Raw genomic sequence first — 23,886 nt, forward strand, 5'->3', positions numbered from 1 at the left:
GGGTCAATAACAAGTCGTGTTGAATTGAATCGGGTTAGTAACAGATCGGGTTGAATTTTTGGGTCGGGTTAGGTCTGGTAAAATTCGGGTCGGGTAAATAACAAGTGGGGTTGAATTTGGGTCAGGTCAATAACAAGTCGGGTTGATTTCGGGTCGGGTTTGTAATAGGTTGGGTTAAATTCGAGTCGGGTTAGGAACGGGTCGGGTTCAATTCAGGTCAAGTTAGTAACAAGTCACATTAAATTCGGGTTTTGACAGGTTAAAACGGGTTTGGGTCAATTGTGGTTCAAGTCGGGTTCGGTTCAGGTCAATAATTTATGGGTTACATTCGGATCGGGTCATCTCCAAGTCAGTTCATGTTCGGGTTCGGGTCTCACATACTCGGGTCAACTAGGGTCTAGGGTTGGTTTCAGGTCGGGTCAGGGTCACCACTTTTTCGGGTTCTAATGGGTCGGTTAATAATTGGGTTTGAGTCGATATTTCGGATCAGGTCAACTTTTGACAGCTCTAAATATTATTCATCATGATTATAAAAGTATTAGAGTATGTATATTTGAAAAAATCCCAACATTAAAAGTTAGAACAAGTGTATGTCAACTTGCTATCGTTATGGATGATGTGTTCTTTAACTTGATAGAAACTTGTTGAGAGATAAATGCTCATTCAATAGTTTAAGTTACTAGATAAGAGCTCAATACGATCATACTTAGTATAAGAGAATATAATAATCTTTGGAACTGGTATGGTGTTGGAATCGGGAATGAAACTACAGTGGTATGAGTTTAGAACTTGATTTTTAATACCATAGGTTTGGTATGATTATGAAATGCAATTTTTTTTCTTTTATTTGATACCTAAAAGTATGTGAATGAGCCAAACCCACCTCCCCCCAAGGTTTCTAAACCCCATATCTTGGGGGTTTGAGGTATGGATTTGAAACTCTTAAAATCATAAAACAAAATTATAAACTCATATCTTATACCTTAATTATGTGAACCAAACATCCCATCTAAAAGTATAGTTTAATGAAACAATCTAATGATTATTATTAATTATTAATTATGTTCCAATTTATATACTCAGTATAGTTTAATGAAGAATATACCAAATTCTATTTATCATTTAAGGTACACATCGACCATTCCCATCTAAAAGTACACTGCACTTCTGTTAGGTCCCGTTGTATTTGTAAAGGACTAAAGGATAATAGTGATCTTATACAGTATTCACCTTATTTTTGTTCGAATAATATTTTGTATAAGATAAGTTCAAATAAATTCTATGAAAAATAAAGTAAACAAATTTATGCAATTTCACTTTAAACAATACAAACAATCATTGAAAATTTTAATTAAACAACATATTTATGCAATGTAATTTTAATTAACAAAAAAATTAAGCTAATACTCCAAAATCAACCAATAGCACCCATGTGGATGTGGCAATGTGATGAAGCACCCCTTTATTTTATGTTAATCCATATTAAATTTGTGATTTTTTAAATCTAATACTCGTATATAATAATTCATATAAATATAAGTACTTATTTTTATTTTTTTTAAAATAATGATCTACTGAAGCTGAAGTTTTGATCTGGGCAGCCAGCAAAAACTTCCAATTTTCAACAGCTTACCATTTCCTATGCAGTGAATGACTCCTGAAAATAAATTTATAAATATTAAAAAAAAATATTTAAAAATTTTCCAACCAATATAAATTATTAGTGCTTCGTATTAGTTAAATAATTAAGTAATGTGCTACAGTTGTAGAAAAATCAGGAACAATTCATAAACCCGAATCTCGTCATTGTTGCAGCTACTAGAGGAGGAAGCAAGTTCAGCTTCAATGGGTGGTGATAATCTTCCTTGTTCTACCTCTGGTATTATCTCTCTCTTCTTCCTTTGTTCAAAGTTTTCATTTTTTTTAATTGGGGTGTTAGGCAATGTAGATGGGTTTTGATCTCGGGCCGGTTTTGGATACCATCCCGAGACTTGAACCAACTAAGCTAGTTCGCATCCACAAAGCTTCAATCATTTTTATTCAAAATTTAATCTTGTTTGTTTAATTGTTTAAAGTTGTAATTTTGTGTTAATGGGGTTTTATTGCAATTTTGAATATTTCCTTGTTTGAATTTGAAACAGAAGAGGAATTATCATCCTTGGATTATGATTACCCAGATTATTCAGTTCATCCTTCCTCATTTTACAGGTAATTGATTGTTTGATAGGGGATATTGAGTAATTTTAGTAAATTATGATGGTTTAATAGTTTTGTTGTTTGGCTGAATGTTGATTTTATTAAGGGGTTTTGTTGGTTCAGGGATGGTGATGAATCAATCAGTGAGTCATATGAATTTGTTTTTAAAGAATTTGATGAAGTGAGTCATGGAAATTCTTCAAATTCGGTTGTATTTGATGGAAATTTGAGGAGAAGGAAGAATGCTTACAATGAGATTATGAAGAATTATGATGAATTGTGGGTTCGAAAAGAGGGACTTTATCAAGCAAAGAGTAAAATTTTGAGGTTTGTTCTCTTTAGTATTATTTGCTTTGTTTATGTATACTGCTTCAGATTTTTGATGGATTATCCGATTAAAATTTTCTACTTTGATATTTTGTGTTTTGTCAAGCGTGAAAGTCAAAGTCTTGTAACTAAAAAGTTGAGCAAAAAAACTATTGATTTAAGGTATTTTTGAAGTTGAATTTTGTGTTGCTTGCTTATACCTTCCTTGGTATAAGGGATTAGTCCTTGTTCGTTTCATAGTAGCACTATATTTAGTATTGGATATTTCAGAAGGGATTAGTCCTTGTTAGTTTTAAATATTGGAAAAGTCTCTCATCTTTGGGAGCACCTATTGATCCCTTCTTTTCACTAAAGTATGACTATTTAACCCCAAAGTCTCCATCTAATGGTATTTACTCTTTGGATTGAGATCCTTGATCAATCATTAGGGTTATGCTATCAATCCATAGGTTAAATATTTCTTTTTAGGACTAGTACTAGTATGAGTAGCTCATTGTTGATTTATTAACTGGATGGTGTGGTTGTACTTAAGATACAATCATTGGGTCGTACATGTTTGGCAGTGCCTTAGATAGTTGTTGCAGCTCACTAGCTTAGTGGTGCCTTAAGTAGCTCTAGTGATACTTACAGCCTTAAATGGGTTGTGGTGGCTGTGATACTTGTGAGTCTTGTGATGAACAGATTTATCCAAGTCCTTGGGAATCAGCTAGGTCATTGTTCATTACCTCATGGTATCAATTACTCACTTCGTGTCGTAATAATAAACACGTTCATTTGTGCACAAACTTTAAGAAAATGTTGAGTGGGGAATTTTAAGTTTTAAGTGAGTTGTTTGATATAAAGTAAAGTTAATGGAATCATTCTAAATTGTATAAAATGAGACATGCGAGAACGGGAAAAAAAATATATAATTGTCATAGTTGGTGAGATAGAAACATAATGGTGGGTCATGTCCAAATAAGGAACAGTGACAGTTATTCTGAAGCTTCCACAAGAGGGAAGTGTATCAATTATTTTGAAACAAAGGGAGTGCTTTGTATAAACCTTTCCCTGTAGTGCAGTTGTATTTTTGAAATTGGATGTATGTTTTTTGTTTCAAGAAGAAATCTCATTTGCATGGGTGGGTGAAGTGGATATGTGAAAATATGAGATACTGAGATAACCTAGGAGCAAGAAAAGAGAAGAGAGTTATTTAACAAACCTCCACTAAGTGAGGAAATTGAACATTCATCTTGGATAAATCAACAAATTTTTGCAGCTACAACCCTGGTTCATGGATCACTAATGCTGGTGGGAAGAAGCTCAGCAATTATGTTATACCAAAAACGACCACGCTCTTACTAATTGGTCCTACAGGATCTGGGAAAAGCAGTTTGGTTAACAGAATATCAAGAGTTTTTGAAGATGACAAGTTTGCTTCAGAAAGAGCCCAAGTAACATGTATTGTCAGCTCCCCTGTTCCTTTATGTGATTTGACCCCCACTTTTTTTCTCCATATTTTACTGCTACTAGTTTGCTGCAATCAGAAGAATGATACATGAAGCTCACTATTTGGTTGTTTATGTCAGATAATCCATCTACCGGGGAGGGGACCTACTTCCTTCAGGAATATATGATTCCCAGAGGTTCAACTTCATTTTGTTTGTTTGATACTCGTAGCTTGTCGGAGAATTTTGCTGATAATGATGAAATACTTCAGCGTTGGATGACCAAAGGGGTTCGTCATGGAGAGTTAGTTATCAGGTATGATAATTTGATATGGTACTGACATTGCTTCACCAGGATGAATAATATAATACGACTCTGTCTTGGTGCTTTGGTGTAGGGATTCAGATGCTTCTAACCTGAAGATGTCATTAAAATGCAAGGCTCAACAGAGTGGTGTTTCTTCCACTGTGATCAGAAAGGTCAACTTTGTTATATTTGTTGTTAATGGCTTTCAAGTCCTCAGATCTATGAATAGTGACAAGAAAGAAGACAAGGCGTATGTGGAAATGGTGGCCAAGACTTTTAGCTGCCCATATTTGTCATTCAAAGGTATTGATGCTCTTGAATTTATTGGATGTATCAGCTTATATGTGTGTATGTAATTTGCATGTTCATGCATGGTCTATCTTGGTTTAAAGAAGTGTATGAGATTATTTAATGACTAAATGATGGAGTATAATTCAAGGTGTTTATGTACTAAGTATTTTCCTTGTAAAAGCACGGAAAAATGAGAAATAAAAATGCCATACTGCAATGTTAAACTAAATTGTAAACCTCTACATTCTGGTTGATGCACTATACATTTGTTGCATATATTAAAATCTAGCTTGGATGAGCAACTGCTCTTTTGGTTTGGTTTCTGCTTTCTCTTGGTCATGTTTTTATCATCCTCTTGTGCTTTGTTATTTTGTATAATACATGGTTTGTGTTGATCATCTTGCTCGACAAAGTTCTCATAAGGATATGCATGTATTCCACCCTATACTGTCAACTTCTTGTTGCTTCTCTCTCGATTACGTGCAGTATATTGCCCCTCAATAGATACAGAGTTAATCACCAGTAACTGTGTTTTTTCTAACTGCAGATGATAAGCCTGTTATTGTAGTCACACATGGCGATTTACTTTCTCTAGGAGACCGAGCACGTGTCCGCGTTTACTTAGGAGAGAAGTTGGGTGTACCACCAGCAAAACAGATATTTGACATACCAGGTAATGACTTAGAGTAGATGGCCTTTCTTTGAAAAGAAAATAGTGTTTGTCAAGAAAATTACTTAAAAGAAAACTCTTTACAGATAACTTCGATCCAACAAGTGAACTGACAATTGTTGACATGATAAGATACTCTTTGGAACACGCGGACAAAAATATTCCTTGTAAAGAGTCTAGAGAATGGATTAACAGGAGTACTATCTTTGTAGATGGTGTCAAAGAAAAGGTTAGATCCTATGCATTTTCATACCTGCATGGCTGCATTATAACTGTGTTCTTTGCTTCTTTTTCATTATCAAGTTTTTCTCTGCTGCTTGATTTATATAACAGTAAAACTTATTATTGCTAGAACTGATTCAGTCTTTGGCTATGACTCGGAGGCCTATAATTTATGAAGCTGGTGGCCTGTTTTGTTGTTATAATTTGTTCCTTTAGAGACTGGAGGTCTACTAGACCTTATTTCTATACACATGTTGTGCTGCACTATATTCAAAATTCTAGGACGTTTCAGTTCTGGTTGCCCTGGTCCTAATGCTTTTGGTTTTGATATTAGTTTTAGGAAGGTTAAAGTTATAAAATTGAATATCTTTAATACAGTACTTTACATTAGTTATGCATCGTAGATTTGAGCTAGCTTTAGTCTGTGGGTTATGGAAGAATATGTTAAAACTCTTGTGTCGGTGATCCAATCAACCTATGTGCTTTCCTTTAAGTTGGACATATAAAAGAAAACAGAAAACATGCATTCTCTAGTTTGATTAATTTGTACCTTCACATTATCATAAATAGGAAATTTTGTTAATAACCACTAAGTTTATACGAGGTACGAATAGTGGAAGAGTGGGACCATGGAGGGGTTAAATGAGGGAGAGGGAGACCGAAAATGACTTGGTTAGAAGGAGTTAAGAAGGATATGAAGTATATGGATTTGCATGAAGATGAGGCATTGGATCGTAATTTGTAAGGGATGTAGGAGGAAGATTTCTGTTGATGACTACGCAGAATAATCACTTTTAGTTCATGTAGCCAACCCCACTTATGGGATTAAGACTTTGATAGATTGATTGATTATTGAACTACCAAGTTTATATTCTGTTTTGAAAATAACTACCCTGTTTCAAAAAAAAAAAAAAAAAAAAAAAAAAAACCCAAATTTCTTCCAAAAGTTTTGGTAACACTACTTAAGATAAAATTTCATTCAAAATTTTAACGGTGCACGCTATACAACCCCACTTATTTGCCTATTTAAGCACCTAAACTCCTCCAACATTCATTATTCAATTTCCATCAATGCCCTTCCTTTTGGCCATATGTAGCTTTACTGCATTTGCCGTTATGATATGATGATAATGAGCATAATAAAAGTTTACATCAAGTTGAGAATGATGTGTAACAAAGAATTAAGAAGGAATGTGAGTGGAGCAGTGAGAGAAATGGTGAAAATGGAGAAGCTTTTGTGCAGTGAAAATGGTGATTAAGGCTCATGTAAGGTGTGGTGTAATGAAGGAGGGGAGAGAAAATGAAAGAGGTGGGTGATGAGCTAAATAAGGATATAAAGGGAATTTTACGTGATTTTTTTTCGAGAAGTCTAATAGGTGGGACCCTATAACATGAACTGTTAAGTATTTGGATGGAAAGTTACAAAAGGTAGTTTTACCAAAACTTTTGGAAGAAACTTGGTAGACTTATAAATTATTTTTAAAACAGGGTAGTTATTTTCAAAACTGACTTGAGTGTATAATAGTGAGATAACAGTTTCTTCGATTTGTTGACTTCCTATGTGATTTTGGAGTTTTGAGCTGGCAACGAATTGCATAGGTGCTTCTGCACAATTTTGGCCCAACGCAAATATAATCAATACAATAAAAACATTTTTTTTTAAAAAAAAAAACTCTGTTTTACTTGATGAGGACTTCTGGCATACTGGCATTACAAAGTACTACTTTAAGTTTGCTTGGGGTGTGCCATATGCCATCAATGTACTTGCTAGCATGACATGGTCCCATTTCCATTCTTATGAAGTTTAGTTGGAATTAAAGAAGTTATATGGATACCCCATCCATTTGGCAAAACTTTGTTTATTAGGATATATTTTGCCCTGAATAAAGATTACTTTATTAGTTCTTACCACTTGCATCTAGTTTGTGTAGAATGGCAATGCAATCTGATGTAAGATGGTTGAAAGTAGAAACTTTTGATCTTCTGATTGAATTGAGAGACTTCATATCCAATATTTATGTCCAAGCTGTATTTCCCCGGCTTTCTTGTGGTTCTAAATATGCCTCTAGTTACCATTTTGAGGTTAATTAAGCATTTTCAATTGCAGTTGCTATACATTGAACATTACCTAAATGCAGGTTTCAGGAACGTCCATCTTGACTCTGATATTTACAGTAATGCTTCTGGGAATAGCATGTGTTATGGTGCCAATGAATCAAGCTCATAAACATAATGATCCTCTGGTGGTATCTACAACAAAATTTTCTTCAAATGAAGTACATCGTCCTTATATACCTCGTGAACCTAATACAATATATCAGTCAAACTCAGTGTCAACCTCAGCTGCAAATCATTCTCATAAAAATCAAAGATATGAGAATGTGGAACCTCAAGCTACACCTGCGCCAACTTTGTCCTCAGAATCTGTTGGGGTGACATCTGAGCCAACTTCGTCCCCAAAATCTCTTGCAACTAATTCTGAACAAGTTTTGTCCTCAAAATCTGCTGCAGTTACATCTGAGCCAACATTGCCCTCAATAACTCTTGCAAGTGTTGCAACTGATTCTGAGGAAGCTTTGCCCTTGAAATCGGCCATGTCTGTATCTGAACCAACTTTTCCCTCGAAATCTTCTAAACATTATCGTCCCAAACGGCAAGAATCTCGTTCACCATCTCCAGAGCATCGACACCCTAAAGCAGCAGTAAAATGGCACAAGATTCGGCACTTGTGGTTAGACTCTGATTAAACTGAGGTTACAGACGTGTGGCTAAAGATGTTTTGATATGTATATGTATGTACAACATCTAGCTATCTGTAGTTACTAACAGTGCGCACGATGTATGTATATTGTATAAATATACCTTATGCTGACTAATCTGTCACAATTTTCATGTTTCCATACATGGAATCTAATAATTGTTTTGAGTGGAATTTTTTCAGTGTTGTATAACACTGGTGATTTATAATAACAATAAGATGGAGAAAACTGTTTGCTGGCTTGTAAATGATGTTTTTGGCATTAAATTGTTAGCTAAGGCAATGTAATTAGATCTGGGTTTGATTAACAGTGCAGCACACATATCACTCAAGCAGTTACAGTTCAGCTTTTGAGTAAATTGGAATCAAAGATTTGATGAGATACTCGGCTATTCATGTATTTAGGCAATACAGAAAGGCGCTGGTTTTTGCAGCTATTGCTTCTGTTCCATATTTGGTCGTGCTTGTTCAGTTGTTCGTGAGTTGCTACATATAGTGAGGTTTTAACAATCTCATGCAGAGTAGTAACTAAATAATACGGATTATTTTGGAGGTTCAATGTAAGTAAACAGATTTTGATGGAATCATCACAAGCAAGTACGATACAACCAGTTGTGCACAAAACCTCACTGTCTTCCAAGGGGCAAATTGATATAACAAAATATACATAATAAACAAACAAGCAGCAAATGTTAAAAGCATTATTCATGAGAATCATGACTAGAGCTCAGTAAAGGGAAGGCTTTCCATAAACAATGCCCTAGCTTTTGGATCAGTTGAAAATCGACCAAGAACTGCAATGGTGGCTGTGCTGCTCCCAAACTTCTCAACACCTCGAGAAAGCATGCATGTATGACTAGCCTCAGCTACGACTATTATGTCTCCACCAAGAAGAGGTGCCATAGTTTCGGCAATTTGTTTGGTGAGCCTCTCCTGCACCTGTAGCTTGGAACCATAGAAGTGCACAACAGACTGAAGAATGGTCTTCCCTATAGGATTCATTCCTGCAGCAGAAAAGTAGCCTACATGCACTACTCCATAGAATGGAAGCAAGTGATGTTCACACTGTGACCTTAACGGCAAGTTCAGCTCAGAATGGATCTTCATGTTGCCTTTTACATCACCATCTGATTTCCGAGGTTCCCATATCTTACTTGCAAAACCATCCAGCTTCATCTTAAAATCACGAGCCTGAAAGTTTAACAGCCAATTAAGGAATCGAGCAGGAGTACCAATAAGTTCTTTCCTTAGTTGATCTTCACCCAAAGTCCTAAGAATTGTAGCAACTGCACTGACCATATCAGGTGGAATTACACTGATTGAGGGAGCCTGGGATGGGCACCAATGACCGGTACACATACTCTTCTGAATCCTGTCAGCTAAGCTTTTCATTTTCAGAAGCCCGAAAAACTCAGTCCACATATCATTGCCAGCTTCTTTGTTTTCAAAAACACCTGAGCCTGAGGATACCACCGCCTTTTTCCACACTTCTTGGGATGGACCAACTATGGTAGACTCTAAAGTAGGAAAATCAATGTGAAGACACTCAAGGATAACAGCAACACCAGCTGGCTCGATGGAACACTGCAAAGCTAAACAAATTTCATCTGCCATACGCTGTGGATCCTGCAGGCGCTTAGCAAAGACATCAGCAACCCGAGAAAGTTTGCTAAGGCCGACAACTCTTTGCCTAGATGGAACATAACCCACATGGCATTTCACTTCAAATGGTAGCAAGCAAGATTCACAGCTTGAATAAAGATTGAGATCTCGAACAATGACAATGCCCCCAGTTCCTCCTGCCTCGCCAACTTTATCATCTTCAAGACCAGCTTCAGGAAATAGAGCACCTTCCACAATGTCATTCACGTTCTGTTTGTAACCTGATATAAGTAGAAATATCAGTGCCAACAGCCTTATGCACTAACATTTACAAATAACAAGTGTGTACATTTTACTACAGAGTTTGAAGTTGTTGAATTCAGGCACATTACAAGGGTTGAGAAAAAATGGCCCATGAGCTTAATTGCTGCTTTGGGAATAAGGATGATCGCGGTGCATAAGACTCATGTCATTATCTCAGACTACATCAGACCAAGAAGATCTATGAAGAATGAACTGAATGATCAGCTTTCGAGTTCTATCAGTCTTCTATCTTTATATGTCATCTGTATGGATATATGGTTGTGACTTGTAACTTTGTAAGCTTATATCTAGTAGCCTAAGTTTCTATTTAAAATGCTTTCTAGTTATTCCTAACATCAGATTTTCTCCTGTGTTTAAAGATGTTAGTGTAATGTGGACTTCTCTTAAGAAGGTTTATAAATGTAAAGTCTTATGTTTGTATTAAAAAAAAAAAAAAAAAAAAAAAAAAAAAAAATGTATCAGTATATAAAAGGAATCTAATCACATCCATGAAAGATTGGGGGTTGACACTTCAAGTAAAGAGGGAGGAAAGATAGAAAATTGCAATTGCATTAAAGAGAGATAGGAGGAAGAAGCCCTAATGCCCACCTATTAGCTAGGCATTTGACAAATGCCTAACTATGGTAAAATAGTAGATTTACTACTCCTTCCGCTTTATAATAAATTAATAGTTGCAACACTTTGACCGGCACACATGTCAATGTTCAACTTTGACGATTTATATTTATAATTATATATTATTGAGAAGTACAAATGGTTAATATAATGAAAATATACTTATAGACTAATCCAAATATATTTTACATGGCAATATATGTTTTTTATATACTTCATTAGTAAAAAAAAAAAATATAGTCAAAGTAAGCATATAAATAGTGTAAAAGTCAAAGTATTCATTTATTACAAAACAGAGAGTATTTGAGTGAAATAATCAAATTATAGTTAAAATATATAGAAAGACCGATAGGTGGTGTGGACCCCATTTACTTTTTACCGGACTTTTAATTACATGGAAAGAAAAAAAAGGAAGAGAGAAGTAAGGGGTGTGGGACATTTCCTTTTAAATGTGAAAAGAGAAATAAGTGGTGTGGACCCAACAAGAGCATGACATGAGACATTTTTCAATATTATATAGAGGTGTCAATAATTAAAATGGCCCAAAATAATTATACTTATCTCAAAGAACTAACTTAATCTCAAATTTAATCTACATGACACAATAATTGAGCATGATTCAAAACCAACCGATCCCAACTAGACCCAAATGAAACCCAACCAATGACCTGAATTGAGATCTCCTCTGCATAATTCTATATATGTACTAGTTAGCTTATACTCCATAACTTAACAGCTAATGTAAGCATAACTTAACAGCTAGTTGAAATAAAAAAAGGAAGGAAACATATACTTCATTTTTTTTAGTTGATGTATTTTGACTTTTTACGCTATTTATGCACTTCTCTTTGACCATGTTTTTTTAATTTATGCTTAATAAAAAATATACTCGTGGGATTTTATTAGATTCGTCGCGATATATATTTTCTAAACATCAACATTTTATAATTTTTGCTTAAAATTTATTTTTCTTACCTTTCCAGAAGAAGAAGAAGAAAAAAGAGGAAGACAGGCTTTGTAATGTGAGACAGAGGGAGTAATTAAAGATTTTTAATGGAAGAATTTATAACGTTATTAAAGAAACGTGTCAACTAAAATAAAATGTTATTACGAAAAGAAAAAAAAAATGAAAAAAAAAACCTCTAGTTGCATATCGGAGAGCCTTGGCAACACGAAGCGGGGTCTTCTTGATACCTTTGCGGTTGACGTCTTCACCCAAGCCTCCCAATAAAACTCTCACAGCAGCCTGAATCTCTGGTTCTTCTTCAACACCAATTTTCATGCAACTCACTTTCAATGTGTTTTCTAGCATCACTTCACAATTGTGCTCAGCCAAACCCCCCATTGACTCAAAACACAAGAAAAAAAATAATAATTCCTTGTATTAAAGAAAGCAAAACCCAACACCTATATATATAGCCTAATAAGTAATAATTCGATGATAATCACAACTTTTTTATTTTTTTTTTATTTTTTTTTATTTTTTTTTTATACGTAACATTTATGTAGCTAGTGCAAGAAATGTTTAGGATGGAAAATCATGTGATGGCTTATAATAAGTTATAACATTTTGATAAATTATTTATGAGAGAATAGCTTGAATTGTATTGATGATCTTGGCTATTATTTATAGTCTATATAAGATAACCTACACAATATAAACTCTATCATATAAACTTCCATAAATCTATATTAGAATATCACTAAGATATATTATTATCCTAAATATAATATCATAAGATCTATATGGAAAATATATCACAATAATATAAATTCCTATATTCCTAACACCCTCCCGCAATCGTAACGGCAGTAACACGAACGTTACGGTTGGAAATTCGCACTTTGTTGAAGTCGATCGAGTTGCACTACTCTGTTGATGTCGCCTTCAATTTTTTTATTTAAAAAAAAAAGAACTTTTGCTACTGCGGCCCTTTGCTGGTGTCCATGGTCTTCTGTCACGGCCCTTTGCTGGTGTCCGTGGTCTTTTGTCACGGCCCTTTGCTGGTGTCCGTGGTCTTCTTTGCCACGGCCCTTTGCTGATGTCCGTAATCTTCTTTGCCACGACCCTTTGCTGGTGTCCGTGATCTTCTTTGTCAGGCCCTTTGCTGGTGTCCGTGGTCTTTTGCAATTTATTTTTTTTTTGAATAAAAAACAAACGCCAAACGTGGCTTTTCTTCATCTTCATGGAGATGCAATAATGGAGGTAGCACACTCAAACACTTCAACCTAACCAAATCACATATGATCATTCATATTGATCACATACACCAATAATAACCCATGTATCACATGGTTATTCCATTAAAAAAAAAAAGATTAAACCAAAAATAGAAATTTCAAAGAGCAATACTATTGCATAGCGGAAGCAAATTTATGAATCCCACCGGTGGGTTTAATATTCTAACCCACCGGCAGGGAGAGAAGTTGTATGAACGGTCCCAAGATTTAACCTGCTCTTGATACCATGACAAATTAGAGAGAATTAGAAAATATTAGAATGGAATTGCTTGCCTTTCATTGATTTTCCTTGGGAAATATATAGAGATACAATACCAAACCTAGTCCTAGTATCATAAGATATCTTAAGATCTTTGGAAAATAACTAAAATAGAAAAGAAAAATATATGGTAAATATTCTACCAAATCACACAAAGATATGATATGATCTCAATACCCCCCTCAAGTTGGAGCGCTCGGATTGTAAGTGCCCAACTTGGAAAGAAGATAATCAAACTGGGCTTTACCAAAAGCTTTTGTAAAAATATCCGCAAGCTGTGAAGATGTCAGAACATGAGATGTAGAAATCCACCCCTCTGTAATCGCATCACGAATAAAGTGACAATCAATCTCAATGTGTTTTGTCCGTTCATGAAAAACCGGATTCTTTGCAATGTGCAGAGCTGCTTCATTATCACAAATAACTTAATTGCCTTTGGATGTTGTACTCCAAGACTCAACAACAAATCCTTCACCCATTTTAGCTCTTTAGAACACGAAGACATGGACCTATACTCAGCCTCTGAAGAAGAGAAAGAAACAGTAGGTTGCTTCTTAGTTTTCCAAGAAATAGGAGATTTTCCAAGAAAAACAAGCCAACCAGATAAAGAACGACGAGTCATAGGGCAAGCAGCCCAATCTGAATCACACCAACCCTGCAGATTTAAATCACAATCAGAGCTCAATAAAATACCTTGCCCGGTAGTCCCTTTCAAGTATCGAACCACCCTCATTGCAGCATCCCAATGTTCCTCACTACGAGGTTGCTGCATAAACTGAGACAAAATATGAACCGAATACGCCAAGTCAGGGCGTGTGACAGTAAGATAAATCAGACGACCAACAAGCCGTCTATAAGGCTCTGGATCAGAAAGAAAATCGCCTGATGCCAATCCCAATTTGTGATTTTGCTCCGTGGGAAAACCACTAGGCTTCGCTCCTAATAAACCTGTCTCAGAAATAATATCCAGAGTATATTTTCGCTGACATAAGAATAAACCTGCAGAGCTACGAGCCACTTCAATCCCCAAAAAATATTTCAAAGGACTAGATCCTTCATCTTAAAACAGTCACACAAATAGGCCTTAAAAACAGCCAATGCAGCGGAATCGTTCCCAGAAATAATCAAATCATCAACATACACTAAAACTGTAATCTGAGCATCACGAGTAGTATGAGTGAATAAAGAATAATCTGAGTAAGATTGTTTGAAACCATATTGTTTTAAGGCTGTGGTAAGTTTAGCAAACCAACATCTAGGATCTTGCTTCAAACCATAGAGTGACTTCCTTAATCTGCAAACCAATGAAGGATCTGAACTCTGAAAACCAGGCGGAAGTTTCATATAGACTTCTTCATCTAAGTCACCGTGAAGAAACGCATTGTGAACATCCATTTGGTGAATTTCCCAATTCTTTGCGGCCGCAATAGCAAGAACTGTGCGAACCGTTGTCATCTTAGCAACCGGAGCAAATGTCTCATCATAATCTACACCTGCTTTCTGATGGTTCCCATATACCACTAAACGAGATTTGAGACGCTCAACTTCACCATTAGAAAGAAACTTGGTCTTATAGACCCATTGATTTCCTAGAGCCTTTTTACCCGGGGGAAAAGGCTCCAAAGTCCAAGTACCATTGTTCTCTAAAGCTCGGATTTCTTCATTCATGGACTTACGCCAACCTTCATATTTCATAGCTTCTTTGAAAGTTGTCGGATCTTTAGTGTGAACAACAGCGGAAATAAACTTCCGATAATTCACAGAAAATTTATCACAATGTATATAATGTGCTAAAGGATACGGGGTACCTGAAGACTGATTGGAAGACGGAGATGGACTTTTAGAATATCATTTACTCCTAACACATTTACTAACACATTTACTCCGTACCATGCATTATTGACCAAGTGAGTTATAATAATTAAACTTATTAAATAGTTACCTTTAGTACTCTAATACAAGTTAACATGAAAAACGTGTATTAGATCACATGAAAATTAAACCATTTACGTGGCCTAATTACAGTGATGTTCTCGAAATTCGTGTCGATTTGAAACCAAAGGAGAGATGATTTGAAAATATGTAGGGGAAATGGTTTGAAATCTTAATCTGCTTGAAAAGATGTAGGAAATTAAAAGAGGTATTGAAATCTTAATGTTCTTGAGAAGATGTAGAGCAAAAGATGTAGGAAATATAGGTGTTGGAGAATTGAAGTGGTACGTAGGTACTACTTAATTGTGTAGTATTTATAAAGCAATAGAAAGGTGAGTAGTAAAAATAAAAATAATTTAATCTCATTTTAGTTTTAGTTTTCAACTTAATATGTCAACAAATACACCTTAATAATGAATCGGCGTTGACAAAATTGATGATAAAATCATATCTTTAATGGTTGATTTGTTACCTAAATTATTTTTCTCAAAGCTGATCTCTATCATAGGAGCCAAGGAGGAAAGGAGCAAAAGTTGATGTCTAACTTTTAAATTACCTCAAATGCCTCTAAAAGCATAAACAAAATAATATAAACAAAATGAATATAATATTTTACATAATTATGTTAGTTTTCAAAATTACCACATTTTAGAATCTCCCCAAAATATAATGCTTTAAAAGGAAATTAAAAAAATTAAAATAAAGAAATAACTAAGAATACTCCATTTGGAAAGGACACACTTAACGGTTTTTTTTTTTTTTGTATGGAAAAGTTAACCCTGTTTTGTGGTAACGTTTGAGATAGCGGTTAGCGTTTTGACCAGTCAAAATACTACTAGAAAAAAATTGAGAGTGTTTGACAAGGCAACGGTTCTAGTAGCGGTTAGCAATAAAGGTAGGGTTTAGGTAGCTTTTTTCAAACGTTAAAAATAGTAGCGTTTAGAATTAGCAAATAGCGTTTGACAAATTTTTATTACTTTTTAAACAATGTTTATATGAATTTTGATATATTTTAATATTGCAACCGCTAATTTTGCCAAACACTCATACTATCAACCGTTACTTTGACAACTAACCTCTACCCAATACTAATTGACCGCTACTCGCTACTTTAACAGCCACCCGCTACCGCTACTTTTGGCAAACGGTTCCTAAGTGGTGGTGAAATAATTTTTTTAAGTTTTTGTGGTGTTATAAGAAGTCTTTTTTTTTTTTGTTATAATCAAAATTTGGGTTTTTTTTTTACAATTAAAAATAAATAAATTTTTTTGAATAAATAAAATAAATAAAACCACCCCCTCCCCCCTGCTCGATCAACCTCCTTTGCCCCTTGCCGACAGCCACCCTCTCCTCTTTACTCCGTCGAGCCCATCCCAACACCCCATCCCCTCCACCTGGGGTGTAGAGGTGGGGGACGCCGGCAGGGAAGGTATGTCGGACGCCATCAGAAGGGGGGTAGCTCAACTGGTGATGGGGAGGGATTTTTAATATATATATATATATATATATATATATATATGATTCAATTATTAAAATAATAATAATTATTAATAACTATTAAAAAAACATAAAAAAAACTAATCATGGTTAATAATTTAATTGAAATAGTTATTATGGTAACAACAACTTTTTGGTGCAGCAGGCCACATCGTGTGGCAGGGGTTACCCGGGTTATTTTGTGAGGGATTATTCGAGTTATTCAGTTAGGGTTACTCGAGTTACTCGGTCGAGGATTACTTAAGAGGTTCAGACAGGGGTTACTCGAGTGGTTCACTTGGTCAAGGCCGGGTTAATTGAGGGGTTACTCGGACAGAGGTTACTCGAGTGGTTCACTTGATCAAGGGTTAATTGAGGGGTTACTCAGTTAGGATTACTTGAGTTACTCGGTTAGGAGTTACTTGAGGGGTTAATCGGTCATGGGTTACTCGAGTTACTCAGTCAGGGGTTACTCGAATACGTAATTCGATCATGGTTACTTAAGAGTTCGGCCAAGGGTTTCTCAGGGTTACTTGAGGGTTACTCAGTCAGGAGTAACTCAAGTAACCCCTAAACAAGTAACTTGAGTAACCCGGCAACTCGAGTAACCTCTGACCGAGAAACTCGAGTAACCCCGAATGGAGTAACCTATGTTGCACGGTACAACAAGCCGCATACAAAAAATTGTGTTATGTTAAACAATAATACAATGTTACCAAAAATAGTGTGTGTGTGTTTTTTTTTTTCCACAATTCAGCATAGAAAAAAAAAAGTTTGATGTTACTAAAAAGAATTTATGTTTTCTCTCTCCTCTCTTCTAAACTCTAGTCTTCATTGTTAATTTTAAAGGGGTTTTCATCGGATTTCACCGGTGAAAAGCCCCAATCTTTATTTTCATTTAAGTTTTTGTTTTAGGTTACAATAATATCCCTCGAAAGAAAGGGTTAATTTCCTTCAAAAGAAAGGTTTTTTCGATCTCCTTCAAAAGACAAGGTTTTTCGTACTCCTTCGAAAGACAAGGTTTTTAGTACTCCTTCGAAAGACAAGGTTTTATTTGTGTTTAATTTGGTATCTGGTTGTGCAGGGCTACTATTGATTATGGCTCGAATTCGGTTTACTTTCTCACAAAATTGCGAAGCGGCGACGGATCCACTCAAAAAGTTGTATGAGACAATTAATGGAGAATACGCCGAATTGTTATATTTATGTATTAGGATTTTTAGTCCTTCCCCGATTAATTCTTGTTTGATTTTGTTAAATTCGTTTTCATTATCGTTCATTGTCAATTGTAGGTATCGTATGACTTTTATTAATGAAATCTAGTGTCCTTTAGGACTTCTTTAAAAAAAGGGAAAAAAAAATCTGTAATAAAAAAAAAATAATAAAATTAATGAAGTAGTAAAAAATAATGCTTTCAATTTGAAACAAAAATAGATATTATATTGGATAAACAACTTATTAAAATTTCAATATTAGAAAAAATATATTATTGTATTTATAACAAATTCTGATGAGAATGTCACCTAAGAAAATCATGTTAATAAGTTTCAATAAATTATGTTTATCTCTCTACCTATCTCTAATACTTTATATTTTGTTTATTTTTTAAATATTTTTTTGTTTTAATTATTTTAATCATTTTCACCCCTTTGTTAAGGTTATTTTACAAAGGTTCATTAGTCAATTTCACTCTCACATGCATTGCGCGCATAAAATGTAGTATGTAGTGGAGTATAAAGGAAAGAGAGAGGAGTAAAAATTTGATGTTTAATTTTTGAGCTAACCATTCTAAAATCAAATAACACTAATTAACATTCCATATAAACAATTTAATCAATTAATTTAATAAAAAAAATGGAAATAAATGATATTCAATTGATATCAATAAAGCTCTAATTAAAAAAAACCCTAGCCTCCTCTCTCTCTTCTCTCTCCTAAACTTTAGCCTCCATTGTCAATTTTGAAGGGGCTTCCATCGGATTTTACCGGTGGAAAGCCCCAAATTTTATTTTCTTTCAAGTTTTTTAATTTGTTTTAGGTTACAATAATGTCTCCCTCGAAAGAAAGGGTTTATCTCCTTCGAAAGACAAGGTTTTTTCGATCTCCTTCGAAAGACAAGGTTTTTCGGACTCCTTCGAAAGACAATGTTTTATTTGTGTTTAATTTGTTCTCTGGTTGTGCGGGGCTACTATTGGTTATGGCTCGGATTCGGGTTACGGAATCAACACAAGAATTTTCTTTCTCACAAAATTGCAAAGCGGCGACGGATCCACTCAAAAAGTTGTATGAGACAACGAACCGAGAATGTGCCGAATTGTTATATTTATGTATTTGGATTCTTAGCCCTTCCCCGATAATTCTTGTTTGATTTTGCTAAATTCGTTTTCATTATCGTTAATTGTCAATTGCAGATGTCGTATGGCTATTATTAATGAAATTTAATGTCCTTTAGGACTTCTTTCAAAAAAAAAAAAAAAAAAGCTCTAATTTTTTTTTAAAAAAAATAATAAAATAAACACACATGCACGCAAACTAAAGGAACATTCACTTTATTCCCAAAATTCAAGGGTAATTTTTGCTCATTTAATCACATGAGCAAAAAAAAACCACCCTTCCTTGCACCTACTTCTATTTGCATTATCTGTATATACAAAAATTTTGCCAAAATTGTATACAAATATTCACTAAATACAACTCTTAAACTATTGAAATCTAGATGATAGGGATGTTTGAGGGATAATTAAATTATTACTCATATACACAATATATTTTACATGTAATTAAACCTACTCATGTACAAAATATATTATTTTAAATGTAATCAAAAGTTATAAAATGATCAATTTATATAAAATATTAATGTGTCACATCCTATCACATCAAACACACTTTGCGTCTTCTAGATATCACATCCTATCACATCAAATGAGTAGCTCATGAATACAAATGAGTAGTTCATGAACATAAATAAGCAAGTAGCTCATAAACAAATATAAACGAGTAATTCATAAACTTATTTGAACTAGTATATATTTGTCCGTATTCAAACTCATCTAATAAACGAGCTTCAAAATGAGTTCAAACTCGGTTCATTATTTTCATTAAATAATCAAATATGAACAAGCTTCTACCGAGCACGGACTAGCTAGAGTAATTTATTAATCAACTCCATTAATTTGCACCCCTAACAATTACAAAAGTAGTTAGCCTTATAATTAAGTTTTGTTTGTAACGAGTTTTTCAATTAATTTGACTAATAATTGATGTTAATTAAAAGAGTGGTTAATTAATTTAACTATAGTTTTGGCTTATTATGAAATGCCTTAAGGCCCTTAATATTTAAATTCCAACTTTACTAGAAATCGTTGGTTTCCTAAGCTGTCCAAATCCGATTTTGATAGTGATATGATATCAGTGGATGCAATTTTTAATGTTTCATGCCTTTGTTATATAAATCTTATAAATTTATCAATCCAATAATAGGATTTAAGGTTAATGATTAGGAGATTAGAAAATTGTACTAAGCACTATTTTGGATAACAAATACAATATAGTTTTCTTTTTTATATGTAAAGTTAAAGATCATCAATAATGTTGTTTGTTTAATGGTGGTTGGTCGAATAATGTTGCAAGTGCATTTTTTGGACACAACTATTTTTTTTAGAGACTTAGTTCAGTCTTTATTTTACATTAGAGAAATGTCATGCACTAGTCAGCAATCCAATTTCCTTAAAAATTAGAGTTAACCATCAAAAACATCCAACACATGAAACATCTTCCACCTTATCACCACTTTCTTGATGGGTTAACGTTGAAAATTTGAAATGCATAACGTTTAATTATGCCCTTTTTCTTTTTCAAATAATCATGTAAATTATATAAACAAAATGAAAATATCTCACCTTATAAATGTTAGAGATTACTTGTTCTATTATCAATTAATTTTGGAATAAAACCTAATTTAGTGAAAATTGATGATCCTCAAATTCATATTTACATTTAAGTTTTGGCTACCTCTCAATCCCCAATAGCTGGTTCCTACAGGCGCCTGTACGGTGCAACGTACAGTCGTTTTGTAGAAAAGAACATGATATATAAAAGTAATGAACATATAGTTATACTGAAAAGAACAAACTATTAAAATGTAATGAACATATACCTAAAGTAAAAATAACATACTATTAAATGAACATATACCTAGAGTGAAAAAAACATATTTGCACCAAAAAAAATAAATAAAAAGAACATATGTTTATGTTCATTGATCAGTCAGTGTAATGTACTTTATTTGCAACATAATGATCATTGCTTGATAAGAAATTGTCTTCAAATTAGGGTAGTTATATATAGATAAAGTTTATTACAAAATATTATCATGTTCTTTATTAATATTGCAGATGTTCTTTAGATATGAAAAAAATATATAAAATTGGATGTTCGTTACAAAATAACTATATGTTCTTTACAAAATAATTGTATCTTTTTGCATTTTTTGGCTGTACCAAGCAAGGTACAGCCGCCTGCACCTTAAAATTTTCACTCAATCCCTCATTGAATAAGAATAAAAAGGGGCTTCTATAGATACGCCAACCCATCATGATATTGATCCCTTTTTAAATATTCTGAATTTTTAGTGATAAATTAGGATATGATAAAATAAATAAAGGGAAAAAATTGTTAAAGGGAAATACTAAGCGGTGGGTCCCTATGTGGACGGTGTAAACAGTAAAGGGATGTTTATTTTTGGGCCTATGTGCTTGTTGTTGGACTGGTGGTGGTATCATACAATTTGTGGGCTGCCATTATTGGGTCCTTGTTTCAATCTAGCTGTAGACCCATAGCTCTAGTATTTTTTTTTTCCCACTGTGAAACATAAAATATTCCTTTGTTGCGAGTAATGTGTAACGAAGGGAGTATTAAACTTAACAAAAACAGTTACTTTCTCACAGGTTACTGACTTACTGGTCATCTGGAAGTGTTATGAGCAAAAGGATTAATAAAAAAAAAAATCCAAAGTTGAGAATAATTTAGACGGATGAGTCAAAATTGGGATTAATCATGTCAATTTTTCCTTTAAACTTTTCATATGACATAGTATGACTTTTTTTTAAAAAAAAACTGAAAATTACAATAATATTGAATAGACAAGCTTCTGTCAATAACCAAATTCATTATTAAGATTCTAGAATTTTTGGATTCATTTAACGCCTGAGACGCTCGTTAGCAAGTTCGAATTTACAAATATAATATCCACATTGTAAATAGACAACTATCAAGAGAAAGATCTTCACCAATGTCAATTGAAATCCATGTCAACTTGTCAAGCCTGCAAGTTTGATAAGATAATATCTACAGAGTACATATCATGGGAAATGCACAAGTTCTTGAAATTTAGCAACAACTTCTACCCAGATTCATGGATAAAAACTTTAAAAATTGCAATGCCTCCACAGTCCACAGTGTTAATGAAAAAATGGCTTTATATTAAGAAATCTATTAGATGAAATTCAATTTTTAACTTCAAAACTTAATGAATAACTTAATGAATTGCATGATTTTAAGTTTTACGGAAAAATGATCTTTAACACTACTTAACTTAAAAATCAGAAGGGTGGCTTCTAATAACCTGATGGACTTTCAAAGGGTTTCAGGGAGAAATATAAGATATGCAGAAACTCACAACAGGAACAACGAACTACAGCAACATGCGCAGTAGAACCATAGAAGATGAAGGCAAGCAGTAGTAATAGGCTAATAGCAGCTACAAGAGATGTGAAGGGTTCTCATTTCAATGTTGTAATAAGAGTGTGCTAGACTGCTAGGCAGTTGGCTGCAACAATATTGGCAGAAAACCTCATCTCCTACTAAATATATCTGTCATCTACCATAGTTAAGATAATATAGTAGTAGCACATTGAATTTGCAAAATTCTTATTAAACCTAAAATCACAACTATATATTAGCCTCAGTGATGAGTTTAAAAACAGTTTCAACAATAATGAATTTTATCTAGAAAGACTTGCCTAGAATCAAATTCTAAGCCTTCAATATCTTCTACATGTTTTCTGCTTTTATATAGGAATGTCACTAATGTAAACTAGCCACCGCGAACCTTGAACAAGTGAGCCCACAGATCAAGTTTCCTTTAAAGCTGAGATATAGGTCCTAAGTTCGTCACCCCCCCCCCCCCCCAACCCGCTTCATAATTAAGGTCTAGAAAGACAAACCCTTGTTTGGGGGGGGGTGTAGAAGAGCGAAGATGCAGCTTAGATCAATTTCCATGTGCTAATAGAAGGTTTGTGTCCTGTAAAATTGAGTTGCCGACTTCTCGCTCGCTACCTTAAAACCAAAGGGGTTTCAGAGGGAACACAACACTAATACAGGCATTTCCTTGCTAAGGAAAACATTTTAGATGCCACATTCTCAAAATTTGATATTCTTTTTATAGGCTTGCACAAGTATCCCCCCACTTTAGAAGTTTTCCATAGAGGAAACTTTACTGTCTACACTTAGCAGACAGTTAGACCCAAACTTTACCATCTACACTAAGAACGACGAGTAAATGAAATTTTAATCTCAATTGCTCTATAACATGAGTAACTCCAAATTGCGAACCATCAGCATTCAACAGTAGCAATATTTCAAATTATTTGCAATTGTATGATAAAATAAGTAAGGGTTTTTCTAAGCTATACCCCTAAGGTATTCGAGTTTCTAAGGTGTACCCAAGCTTTTTCAAGTTTCTAAGTTGTGCCCCTCAACTCACTACCATTACTGAATGGTACCCTCCTTGGGATTTCCACGTCACCTAAAGTTAACTATAAATTTAATAGAAAGATGATAAAAAGGTAAGGAAATGCTAGGAGAAAGAAATCTTAGCCACCGCAACCCTAATAATGAAAACTGGTGCCACGAAATTACACTCTCAAATAACTTTTATACAACTAATAAGGGTACATTTTAGTATTGATGCGGAGTTGAAGGGCACAACTTAAAAACTTGAAAAAACATGGGTACACCTTAGAAACTCGAATACCTTAGGGGTACAGCTTAGAAAAACCCAATAAGTAACTAACCAGTTTCCTGATTGACCATGGCTAATGGTTTCAAACTTGTAATCTTTTTTTAATCTCACCACGACCAGCTTTCAAATTTCTTTCAATGGTGGGATCTTCAAATTGCTTTTACACCTGAAAGAAAAGGTGGTATAAATGTAAATTCATCAAGTAAAATCGAGAA

The 23,886-nt window shown here is 34.2% G+C and overlaps 2 protein-coding genes across 2 annotated transcripts; one reads left to right on the forward strand and one right to left on the reverse strand.

Annotated features, from left to right (window-relative positions):
* The first annotated feature begins 1,586 nt into the window (after positions 1 to 1,586).
* LOC110703419 lies at positions 1,587 to 8,446 on the forward strand. The gene is made up of 9 exons (XM_021881227.1): positions 1,587 to 1,879; positions 2,142 to 2,208; positions 2,320 to 2,523; positions 3,782 to 3,963; positions 4,092 to 4,266; positions 4,349 to 4,560; positions 5,096 to 5,221; positions 5,305 to 5,447; positions 7,579 to 8,446. The coding sequence occupies exons 1-9, from the start codon at positions 1,846 to 1,848 to the stop codon at positions 8,185 to 8,187; spliced, it is 1,752 nt and encodes a 583-aa protein (XP_021736919.1). The 5' UTR covers positions 1,587 to 1,845; the 3' UTR covers positions 8,188 to 8,446.
* Positions 8,447 to 8,525: 79 nt separating this feature from the next.
* On the reverse strand, positions 8,526 to 12,341 carry LOC110703420 (GTP cyclohydrolase 1-like). The gene is made up of 2 exons (XM_021881229.1): positions 11,880 to 12,341; positions 8,526 to 10,081 (listed from the first exon to the last, which is right to left on the reverse strand). Exons 1-2 carry the CDS (start codon positions 12,082 to 12,084, stop codon positions 8,919 to 8,921), a joined length of 1,368 nt encoding a protein of 455 aa, XP_021736921.1. The 5' UTR covers positions 12,085 to 12,341; the 3' UTR covers positions 8,526 to 8,918.
* Positions 12,342 to 23,886: the final 11,545 nt, after the last annotated feature.

Source organism: Chenopodium quinoa, unplaced genomic scaffold, assembly GCF_001683475.1.
Source record: "Chenopodium quinoa cultivar QQ74 unplaced genomic scaffold, ASM168347v1, whole genome shotgun sequence".
In the NCBI taxonomy this organism is placed as follows: Eukaryota; Viridiplantae; Streptophyta; class Magnoliopsida; order Caryophyllales; family Amaranthaceae; genus Chenopodium; species Chenopodium quinoa.

What these genes read in the sequence shown, in the direction of transcription:
- LOC110703419 (XM_021881227.1), top strand. Translation starts at nt 1,846, where the DNA reads ATGGGTGGTGATAATCTTCCTTGTTCTACCTCTG. An exon ending in TCTTCCTTGTTCTACCTCTG is followed by an intron (nt 1,880 to 2,141) that starts GTATTATCTCTC and finishes AATTTGAAACAG; the next exon opens with AAGAGGAATTATCATCCTTG. An exon ending in CATCCTTCCTCATTTTACAG is followed by an intron (nt 2,209 to 2,319) that starts GTAATTGATTGT and finishes TTGTTGGTTCAG; the next exon opens with GGATGGTGATGAATCAATCA.
- LOC110703420 (XM_021881229.1), bottom strand. Translation starts at nt 12,084, where the DNA reads ATGGGGGGTTTGGCTGAGCACAATTGTGAAGTGATGCTAGAAAACACA. An exon ending in TCTCCGATATGCAACTAGAG is followed by an intron (nt 10,082 to 11,879) that starts GTTTTTTTTTTC and finishes TACTTATATCAG; the next exon opens with GTTACAAACAGAACGTGAAT.